Source organism: Mugil cephalus, chromosome 1, assembly GCF_022458985.1.
Source record: "Mugil cephalus isolate CIBA_MC_2020 chromosome 1, CIBA_Mcephalus_1.1, whole genome shotgun sequence".
Taxonomy (NCBI): Eukaryota; Metazoa; Chordata; class Actinopteri; order Mugiliformes; family Mugilidae; genus Mugil; species Mugil cephalus.
In genome coordinates this window covers 40033713-40045582 of record NC_061770.1, presented here as the reverse complement: position 1 = coordinate 40045582, position 11870 = coordinate 40033713, and the positions used below count along the sequence as shown (strand labels likewise).

Sequence of the window (11870 nt, the reverse complement as noted above, 5' to 3'; positions counted from 1 at the left end):
GCAGATGCCGATCTAGAGGAAGCGTTACCTGACGACTCTCTGCGGCTTTCGGTTACCTCGCCTCCAGATCTCCTCGCTTATTTCCTGTTTTTGTCGTGCAGATTTACAGTATCATTTTTCTAAAAAAAAAAAAAAAAAATCTGACCTCGTGATCTCGCTGCCTTTAGCGAGGCTTCAAAACCACCTCCGAGCTGATTGCCGTGTGTTCCCACCACCTGTGCTAAATGCTACCGCGCTTTAATAACGTTAGCGACCGCGCGAGCAGTCTGTCACTGTCAGCGCCGAGGAAAACATTCAACGCAATTAAGGGCAGCGGTAATTTAAAGTAATAAAAGGGTCCTGTGATTACCTTTTGCACCCTGCAGTGAGCTGCATACTTTCGTCGCCCCTTTGAAATAAACAAAGAAGGCTCTTGCACCGTTTCTGTTTGTGCTTTGTCCAAACTCTTTTTAGATCCTAAAAAAGGTCATAATTTTTTTCCCCCTTCTCTCTTTGGCTACAGTTTATTCCAACAGGTTTGTTGTAACTACAAACACTTCCCCTCCGCACACATGCTGACAGGTGACGAGCACATTAAAGGGAGAAGTAATGCAAACAGAATGAACCCATCTGCAAGAGGAACAGCTTCTCAATGAGTCCCGTGTGAGCTAGAATCTGCTCGAGGTTTGTTATAAGTCAGACAACTTCATTCATCACACCAGGGGGCAATTGTTTTGGGAAGGCTTGCACACTATTACACAGTATACATACCATAGGAACAGATAAAAGTAGAATAAAACAGCAGAATGGAGCAAGAAAATGCCAAGGAACACAGTGGAATCAGTGGTCAGTAGACAGAATAAATAGATAAAACTAAACTAACTAAAAACAAGGGCCCAGATTAAAAAATAAATAAATAAATAAATAAATAAATAAATAGAATTTAAGAGACGGATGGCATAAAAGATTTAAAAAAAAAAAAAAAAAAAAAAAAGACGTGGTATCTTTACAGACAGGCACCGAGAAAAATTCACCGGCAAGCACGTGACCAGGAGAAGACACTATGTTAGTCGCCCTCCTAAGAGCGTGTCGGTCCCAAAACCTGGTCCAGTCCCGATCCGATCTCAAATGCGTCCTCGGCCGCGTTCACACCTGCGATCAACACTCGAATCTGAATCTAAATAACCAAGTGTTAAAAGGTCACCGTCGCGTGCTTTGGGAGTTCCCCGAGCCTTGCGCGAGACACCTGCGATTGTTATTGCCGCTGAATGGAAGAAAAAAAAAATTATTGAACTTCAAAGAGATTTTTTTATTTTTTACGAAAGACCTGTTGGATTGTGGGAAGCGCAGGCGACACCGAAGCATGTTTATGTCAGCGGGAGGTTGAGGGGTTTCAACCGTCGCATCTCTCCCGCAGCTGTTTGTGACATTTGCGATATTGTGCTGAATGTCACATGTCGTGTTTATTGTTTTTTTTTTTTTTTATGTGCTTAAATGTTTATATGTTCGTGTATGACCGTGAAGCAGATTTCTCTCCCGAGGTCTTTTTTAACCTCTTCTGCTCCTAATTATGACTGTCGGTGTTTCACATTATAGAAGTTCAACACTAAGAGACTGGAGCGTCCAGTGTGACCGGAACTGTGTGTGAAAGTTTAGCGGCAGTCACCGTAAACTGACAGCAGAGGGACCGCGCGTAAAGAGCATGTGCAGTGTCACGCTCGGTGTTTTTTTTTTAACATATGCATGCTGTGCAGTTGAGAGGAGAAGCAGGAGGACAGGAGAGGAACTAAATTAAAACACACCCATTTTACACAGATTCCCCCCCTCCTCCTCCTTCTTCTTCTTCCATTTCTCATTCACTCCACGCTATCTGACGCCCTCTCTCTCCCTCTCTCTCTCAAAATCTTTTTTTTCTTCCCCTGCTGAAAACATGCAGGGAGGAGAGGAAGAGGAGGAGAAAAGAAGGAGCGAGGCGACAAGAGAGGGAGGACGCAGAGAAAGTTGGTAGAGGAGAGAGTGAGAGGTCGACCAGATGGGAGGAAGGAAGGAAAGGATTTGTCCGTGGGCTCAAGTGCGCGATTAGGGGATTCTGCATAAATAAACAAATATATGAATCAAAGCTCCTAATAAAAAAAAAAAAAAGAAAAGAAAAAAAGGAGGAATTATAGGCGCGCCGCCGCGCAAGCGTGGACGCGGACCAGACAAGACAGCGGCGGTGCGCGCTGAAACAGACAAGTTCTGCCTTTCACTGTCTGGATTTTTTTTTTTTTTTTGTTACCTCTCATGTTCTTCAAACTCTCCGTCGGGCTCACCAACTTTTGAGGACAGTGCCTTGAGCGGCGTTCCGTCCGTTCGCCTCTCTCTCCCCGGAAAAAGAGAAGAGAGAGGAGGAGAAGAAAGAAAGAAGAGAAAAAAAAGAAGTTGCGAGGTGGAAGTGGAGGAAGGAAGAGCGTTTTTTTTGTTTCCTTCCGAGGAGTCCTGCTCGCCGTAGCCGGGGTTTAGGCGTTGGCACCCGGGCAGGGAGTCCCTCGTCATGGCCGGGGCCAAGCCGGGAGTCCACGCACTGCAGCTCAAACCCGTGTCCGTCCACGAAGCTCTGAAAAAGGGAGGCAAGTTTATCAAATGGGACGAGGTGAGAGCGCAGTGTTTTGAAAGTTTCTTTCTTCCTTTCTTTCTTTCAGGAGCACTTTGTGTATATGTGTGTGTGTGTGAGGGGGGAAGAAAAAACAAACAAACAAAACGCGAGTCGTTTCTTGATCAAGAGGCGCCACTGATGTGATCAACTGTGTCAGCCTGTTTTTGACGGAGGGCCCACTGTTGTGAAGTGTATGTGTGTGTTTGTGTGTGTGTCTGATCGAGACAATGCGTGTGGGATGTCGCGTGCAGGTGTGCGCACGGACACGCAATCCCGCACTGAACACAGGAGCCCACTATTATTTGAGTGTTAATCAGATACTCCACACAAAAAAAAAAAAAAAAAAAAACCTCCTCCAGTCGCCAGCAGGCTAGCGGTGCTTCAATGTGTGTGTTGTGCTCGATTCCTGTCAAGCCGGTTTTTCCTCGGGCTCGGACGCCCTCTTACACCCTCTTTTTCTCCCTCTCCTTCTCTACTCCCCCCCTCTCCTCTCCCTTTCCCCGGCGGATTAGAGCAGAAAGCACCTGTCCCTGCTGGAGTCCCCAGGAACTTGGGAAGTGCACGCTTGCAAACCTTCCCTCAGCCCAGGTGTTTAGATGTGAATCTGCATCGTGTGAACGCGGATTCTCTCAATTAGCTTTCGCTGTCGCCTTTTTCTTTCCCGCTTCCGCGTGTTTCCGTAGAAGCGGGCTAGAAGCAGGTCTGGCAACCCAAACATGCTGCTGCCAGTGTCATTGACCTTTAATGATTTGTGTGTGTGTTGGGGTTTTCTGAGAGCACAGTGCAGGGAGTGAGTGTGTGTCTGTGAGCGCCCGTCAATGATTAACCCGTTGGCTGACTGACTGACTGACCGACCGACCGAAGGGCTCCAAACCATAGGCCTCCGTCTTGGATTTGCAGTTGCACGGTGTGTGGATCATCTCGCAAGGACCCTGCAGATCCAATAAAACCCTTATCGCACGAGCTGAAACTTTTCCCAACTCGGAAACAGCAGAGCTCAGCGTATTGTAACGCGGCGTGTGTCCTCCAAAGAAGAGTCTTGTCACGCGAACATTGAATGCCATGTCCTTTTGATTTCCTCTTCTCCCTCTCACACACAAACACACACACACACACTTTTCTCTCTATGTTTCTTTCTCTTTCTCTCAAAGGGATTTCCCAGGAAATGGTTATGCTGGTGATTAAGTGTGCGAACACTCAGAAACATGCACATGCTTTCCCTTCTTGTCTATCTTTCAGCTGCTCTTCCCGTCTATTTGCTATTTCCCCCCAGAGTCAACAAATGAATTATGGTGAATATGTGCAAAGGGGGCGTTCAGGAAGCGTTTCAAGGAACGGGGGCCGGTGAGCAGAAGTCGAAGAATCTCCACCGTTAAAAAAAAAAAAAAATCTGTGTCGTAAAAAGTTAGACGGCCTTGTTTTCTTTCCAGCGTCCAGCTCCCAAATCCGAAACCTTGAAGTAGTGTCCGAAAGGAAAACAGGATCCAGTGAATCGACTGAGCCGGCGGATCTCAGCCGTCCACGCAACGTCACGCTTCTGCCCGCTCGGCCGGAAGAATTTGCGTACACAATTCCATCCCCAGTGTGTTTTAAAAAGCGACTCAACCTCTTACAGAGCGCCGTTTGATTCAGCGAATAAGCGGGGAATGTGTGATCTAGGCTAAAAGCAATGCTGAAATGGTCGGTTATTTCTTAAATGTTGACCAGATGTTATTGTCGGTTGATCGTTTTTACCGTAGAAGACGTTCAGATACGGTCCAGCGTGATCGTGGATCTGTTACTAAAACAAGAGAAGAAGAAGAGATTTCCAGTTTTAATGCGATGTGAAGCCACAAACACATGTTTTGTAATATGCGACAGTCAGAAGGTATTTCAAAGAGTGGGCTGGTGAGTCAAAGAATCTCTATTATCACAAACCTCAGATGTGAGGAGTTCAACAAGCAGCGTGTTTTCTTGGTTCGTCCAGAAAGTCCCTTGAGGTGCGCTCGCTTCGTCAACCTTTTAACACGGATCCAACGTTCACTTTGAAAGGAAAGAGCTGCACGGGCCAATTAAGGATTTTAAACTGAGCATAACTCCCTCGGGCTGAAAACGAGAGTTAACAGCAACAGGAGCGACCGCTTTTGTTCTCATGCTGACATCTATTGACATTTTTTCTTTTTCACTTGAGATGATGTGATAAAGGCCACTGTCATAAAAACTCCTAGTGTGTTCCTTTAAGGAGTTGGCAAAGTGAGATAAGAATTAGGGCACTCGCACACAGATGCAGAAAGTGCCCGAGGGCGGTGCAGTTTGTTTACATGGCAGCCCCTCTTTTGACCCCATCCCTCTCTTTTCCCCATCATTATGTTGTCCCCCCCCGCTCGCCACCACCTCTTTAGCCGTCAACAATTCAGCCTCTTGTCTTCATTCATTCACCTCACATGTCACTCAGATCCACTCCTGCTGCTTTTGACAATCCTCAGCTCCGACAATAGTCACGTCTCGTTTCTCGGCGGCCCTCAGGAAGTGTGTAACAGTCTCATCTGATCTCACGCACACACACGCAGACACACACCCACAAACCCACACCAACAACTGACTCATGCACGGCGGAGGAGGAATGCATTCCGAGCTGACCCTCTTTCTTCTGGCCTGTGTACACATGTGTGCTCATATGAGCGCGCGCTTGTTTTGTTCTGGGTGTGCGATTCAAGCTGAATGACTTCCTGTTCGAGCCAGTTGTGAGACCTCCGCAGCCAAACCATTTTCCTCCGTTGTCCCACTGCCGCCGCTGCCGCCGCCGTCGCCGCTGCTCCTGTGCTGCTCCTCCGCCCTCTGCAGCCCCGGCCGCAATTCAATTTAGATAAATTCCAACTGGAATTTGGTTAAAATTCCTCCTAAACAACCAATTAAGCAAACAGAGACAGACAGTTTGTCTACAGAGCTGCTTGGCTTCCCGTCGTCCCTGCTCTGGAGTCTCTTGATGTGCATATAAAGTCGAATGTATCTTATATGTATCTTAACACCTAACAGTTGCATCTTCTGCAAAGTGTTTGCAGGTTTTGCTCAGATGGATTATATTTGTGCTTGGCAATGAGCTACAGTGAAATACACTCTATGTGACAGCCTCAAGGAGACTTTATATTGGGGTACAAACACTCCAACGTTGGTCACAACCAGATGGGAAAGGAGCACTTTTTTTTCTTTTTTTTTCTCCCTCCAAATGTGTGGGTTGGATTTGTTTATATTCCTGTTGCACAATTACAAGCAGACCCGGGCTTGTAAACAAAGTCACATGGAATCACAAGTTGCTCATTAATTGGACAGTTCTGAGAACTTGACATCCCACTAAGATTAGAGGTTTTGGCTCTGTGCGTTGAGAGAAGCATGATGGACCGCGAAACGTTGAATTTGGTTGGGATTATTTGGTCAGACCTTGCAGACCGCACTGCAGTTCACTCAGAGGAGAGCAGAACTACAGTCTTGGCAGCAGCTGAGGACAGTGAAGACACCTAATTCTGCCGCTGTCCTCCGTGATTAACAGTGCCGTGTTTTCAAACCAAACAGCCTGCCAGCATTTGCTCCCTTGACGCGGATATTCTGGCTCGGTATCATTGGAGCCATTGTTGTCATTACCTCCCTCCAGTTTGAAACGTAAATGTATTTTTTTGTGTGTGTTGGCTGTCTGTGTCAATGCATGAAAGTTTACATCATGTGTGGTTTGAAATGAACGTTCAAATTTGTGGTTTGGAGGATATTACGTTCTGTTTTAGGTCAGTTTAGATGTAAGATGCTGTGTGGGGTATTCAGCTGTGGTGCTGTTTCTAATGCAGGCAGTTAAAGCAACTGTTTGGAGAAATACTGAGATACTGACGATCTGTTCCGACTGACAACTTGCATCTGTTCATTGTCATATTCAGATGGTATACAGATGGATTGTAGAAGTTCTGGACTGCAAAAAAATGGGATCCAACACCTCAGATGGTTGTTTTGAAATGAGATTGTCTCGCTTCTGATGCTCCGTCTGTGACTCCCAAGACAAATGTCAACATAAGTGTTTGGATTCGATGTTGCCCTAGCCCTACCTCTAGCTCTAGCTCTAGTCGTAGTGGAGTGGTATGAACGACAACATGGAGAACAACAGTTCTTGTTCATGTTCTGTACACGTAGATTTGTTCTCATCCCTTGCAAATAACCGTGTGGACAGTCTGATTTTTAGAAGCTTTACGCGCTCTCCTGCATATGGCTAGTCAGTGCCTCTTCCATGTCTGGAAATCAGTAGCTTCTGCTATACCCCTTTCACATCTAAAATCCCGGGTCGACACCAAAAGGCTACAGATATTCGTACAAATCACTTTGTCCTGCACACAGCCCGATATCTGCCGCCAAATCTCCTCTTCTCCTAGGGTGCAGAGCAGCTCACGGATCTCAACGTCTTGCCAGTGCGCTGCCATGATTGATCGATTAAAATAAAACAAAAGAGTGGGATATCGGGGATATAAAGGGTGGGATATCAATATAAGCATACATACATAACCATACAAGCTTTATATAAGCTTTATATAAACACAGTCGCACATGCATTCCCCGATTCGTGCAATTTCCTGAACATGGCGTATAGGGCTAACTATGTGCATCTATGTGCTTCCATTAATGATCGCATCACAACACATTTAATTTGTTTGTTTGAAATTTATAGGAGCTGGAGCTTCTACAATGATACAGTCTGACAGGCCGAAAAGGGTCAAAATCAGAATGTGTCAGGCAGATACATCGAGTGAAAAACCCGGGTCGATGTAGCTCACTTTTGAGTTTTTGACTTTTAGTAGTGCTATATACAGTATATATACAGGTGGCTCCCTGTTTGGTCACCATACGTACGATTCAGTACACACCAATGCACTGATGCACAGGTGGTTGCGGTAACGTGCTGAGATGTGTTGTAATACATCAGCATAGGCAAGGAAGACAGATGTTAGCCAGAAAACATGGATGTAAACAGTGTATGTGTGGATGTTAAATACTTAAAACGGACTCCACAAAGGTTTGACAAGGATCTAAATTTATTTGGCACATCTGCTAGACCTCCATGATTTATGCAGTGCGCTTTAGTGGGGAATGTGTTACACTGTGTATGTGTCAGAAAAGCATAAGTTTAGTTTGTTTATAAGAAAACTGATCTGGGCCCATTTAAAACAGGGCCTGTGTCTATGTGATTTACCAAGTTCTTCAGGAAAATTTGGAATTGTTTTCTCTGTCGCCAAAGGTGCAACAGGAAGAAGCTAGTTCCAGTAACTGGCAAACTCGACTGAGCATGAAGAATTTGAGCACAGATGTGGTACTCTCTGGAAAAAAAATAGCTAAAATGTGTGTCCCTGAAATCATTTTAACCTCCGTACCAGTTTAATGCATCTGGAGGCCAGTTCAACACTGACCTATTTTAAACATAAAAGTGTCTAAATACCATTTGATCTTTTTTTTTCTTTCTCAGCTGCTCATTACTCATAATCTTTGAACGAAATCAGCCGCAACAGATAAAAGATAAAAAAAAAAAAAAAAACAGTAGTGGCCTCAAATACAATTTTAAAAGATGGTCCGATTTTCTCAGGACATGCATAAGTAGTTTTAACATGAACCCCATGCTGTATACGTGTCACCGTTGGCACGATGTGACGTGGGGGGAGAAAAATCGGCGCCGTTTTCTAAAGGTGTGAATACATTTCACGCATGAAGTGCGCGACAGCCCCTGTTTGAGACGAATCCGTTTTCTGTCCTTAGAAAGGGGCTCGCTTTTTGTGAGGCCGAGGTGCTGTGTCATCCTCTCCTTCATAATAAGGGAGCAAAACACAACAGGCTTTTCTGTTGCCAATTGTTTCGCTATTTTCACAGAGTGCATGTTCGCATTAGATTGATGCGCGGAAGCAGCAAGCCACAAATTCCCATTATCAGAGATAGTTTGAAAGATTAGAGCGAAGGGACAGAAAGAGGAGGAGGGGGGAGGGGAGGAAGGAGAAGAAACACAACGGGACGGTGTGAAGGTCTGACGCCATGTCGAGAAGCGCTGCTGACATCCTGGCGGAGTGGTGAGAAGCAAGGGCCGTATGGAGGGAAGGAGGGAGGTGGAAGGTCAACTACAGCCACATGTGAAGTGTGGGACATGGCATCTGGGCTGCTCCATCTCCACATAATGTCACCCCCATCCACCCATCCATCCATCCATTCATTCATTAGACGCGTAGACTGGCCGTCTCTCTCTCCCTCTACCCCATTACCTCCCTGTCATCTCTCCATCTCTCTTCCTCATTCTTATTCTGCTCGTCCGTCTGCCCCTTGTCTCTTTTGTGTTTCCTCCTTTTTGTTCTGTTTCCTCCTGACTGTCTCCTTCTCAGTTGGGATTTCTTCGAAACCCTGCAGTTAACGGAAGTATTTTTGTCGCACTATCAGCTTTCTGATCCAAGAATCGTCTCGTTTTACTTGCGTTTTCCCCTCCGTTCTCTGGCGACGCTAGATTAAGAGATGTCACCGCCATAGCACCGCACAACAGGGCTTCTTTGCCGTCTGCACTGAGCAACAGGTTGAATGTAGAGCGCTTTGTTTTTCCGCCGTTGAAGTTTCCAGATAGTTCAAGCCTGTGAAGTCTGACCAATTAAGTGCTTGGCAGGATTCGGACGAAGTGTTTTCCATGTTATCTGACAGCAGTCGGGCAATAAAAATGCTCCGTGTAAACACAGCGATCGAATTAAATAGCCGCGAGCGGCCGAAAGTGCAATCAGTTGTGAAGTGTTGGTTTTAGAGAAACCAATCAAAGTTTTAATTTGAACCATGGTAATGATTTATCCCGGATACGTTTCTGGCTGCGTGCCGTTTATTTATTTATTTGTTTTTGCTTTTCTGCGCGCACTCTCCATCTTTTAGTGCGGGGAGACGTACGCAAACAAAGTGAACTGTCCCGCTGAGTTTGTTTTTATCACACGCACTCAGGACTAATGGATGATTAGATATACAAATAACAAGAACATGGGCCGGAGAGATAGCCACTGCAGCCGCAGAGGAAGACTAATGTGACTTAAATGACCAACTGTATAAAGCGGCAAAGCTGATCTTTTTAGATATATTAAAAAAAAAAATATCATGAGAACCTCGCTAATATTGCGTAGGCCTCCCTTGAGCCTCCAAAACAGACTCATCAGAGAATGGACATGGGTCTTGTGAGGGAGTCCTGGTGTCTGGCAATTTGATGTTGTCACAGCGTTTCTGCAGAGTCTTAAAAAGTCTAAAAATTGATAATCCCAATTTAGGGCCTTGAAAATTCTTAAAAACGAGCAAGTCCTTACATCCATTTATCGCCACTGCATTTGCAGTGTGACGATTGGTGGTTTTAATGTTGAGGCTGATCGGTGAATCGTCAATCCAGAGACATCAATAACTTAAATGTGCACAGGCAGTCATGGCTATCACCGGTTCATATGTATAAATGCGTGCATGTAACCACTGCTGTGGCCGGATTTTTACTTTTCCCTGCATTCGACTGCAGCAAACCTCGTCTGCTAGTCTTATACGGACGTGAGGCAGGTAAAAAAGAGAGAACTACAGTGATTTGCTGGTCCACAGCGCGATTAGCCGTGACACGAGCCGGTGCAGGGGAACTTGACCTTTCTGGTAAGCGGAAAAAAAAAAAAAATCAGAAAAATGGATCTCGCTGCTGTATTTATCTTAATGAAACCCGTATTCACGGGGGTGTTGTTGAGCGTGTAGAACGCGGCCGGGTTGGTGGTTCATTTGCTGCGTACACAGCCTGATCAGATGAAAGTTAAATGAACCTGGTGGAAAAATGAAATGGTGCAGCACCTGCCAACAGGATAAGAAGAGGACACTTAGAAAGTACTTAAGGGCTAATACGAGCCCGTCGCACTAACCAAGACATTAATAAGGCTCCAGAGAAGCCTCATGGGCCGGTGGTGGACGTAAAGTGCGTTATGCTGTTTGGATAAATACCAACATATCAGAGTCCATTTGTAACTAAACCGTATGATCCTCACAGGCCTGTCGATTTGTTGCTTTCTCTTCCATAGCATATGGCTTATTTTCTCTTATCCGGCCCCTGCTCCCGTCTTCCCTCTCGTCGCGGCGGAGTCCAAAGGTTACCCACTGTCATCAACTTTTGCCATGTTGCCAAAGCAGCAGCTGAAACACACTCGCGCTGACTGCTGCACACTGGCCCTCTTTGCCACACCACTCCCATAAGCTGTAACTGAAAACACACAAACAATACGCTTGACCAAAGGTGCACTCGGAACAGCCACTTTTATCAGCTCCACCGCTAATGGCTCTCTCCCAACTGGCATCACACACACATTGGTTTATGACATACAAGGAGGGAAGGACAATAACCACTTGTTTGCTGCTTTACATGTGTTCCCTTATCGCTGCTCCGCGGAAGACTTCGGCTTCCCTCTGCATCTGGAGAAAAATCCTTCAATTGATTAAAGAAGAAGGAAAATTAAGTATTGAAAAGAGCAACCTGAAGCAGTGATTGATAGGATGACTGAAAAAGGCAGACATCAAAGAATGACAAGAAAGGAAACGGAGCACGAGGAGACTTCAGAAGGTTTCCGCATATGGCGGTTAATTAGTGACGGGGTGAAGTCCAATTATAGACCTGCCACGCACGCTCACACAGAAACACACCATAGGGTGCGTGTTTACAGTAAACAGGGTGTGTGTGTGTGTGTGAGGAGGGGGGGCATGCATTAATGATTTCCTGGTTGGGTTTCTTACCACTACCCTTTATTTCAGCCGGAAACTGAACAAAAGTGACCTTTATGTATTGTGAAACGCCCTCTTAGAGAGTTACGACCTTCCCAAGAAACAGCAGACAAAGGAGATTTATAGATCCAAGTGAGTTCCAAAGTAACTCAAATATATACTGCAGAACAGTGAGGTTCAAAATTCTTGTTTCGTTTTGTTAACTTAGAGGGAATTTCAGATATATCTTTTTATAACTCCATAAATCACAAAATACTGTCAACAGTCCAAGACAATCCAATTTTCGCCATGTTTTTAGGAGCAAAATGTTATTTCAATCAGGCTCTGAATGATATATGAAAAATCCCCTCTGTAAATACCCGCAGAATGTAGTTAGGAATAAATCTGGAAAGTTTAGTATGTGTGAGTGCTACTGAAGAGGAGATTTCTGGCTCAGAGCATGCAGAAAAACTCGTTTTGAGAAATCGGCCTTTAAAGTTTCATCAATAAGTTCGATTCAAGCTTGGAA

The 11870-nt window shown here is 45.3% G+C and overlaps 1 protein-coding gene across 1 annotated transcript in view; it reads left to right on the top strand.

Moving 5' to 3' along the window:
• The first annotated feature begins 1885 nt into the window (after nucleotides 1-1885).
• Nucleotides 1886-11870, top strand: part of plcb3 (phospholipase C, beta 3 (phosphatidylinositol-specific)) — a 54776-nt gene continuing 44791 nt past the window's right edge. Inside the window, exon 1 of the mRNA XM_047585024.1 lies at nucleotides 1886-2611. Within this exon, the coding sequence (XP_047440980.1) occupies nucleotides 2513-2611 (99 nt within the window). The 5' untranslated portion in view covers nucleotides 1886-2512. The remainder of the gene's footprint in view (nucleotides 2612-11870) is intronic.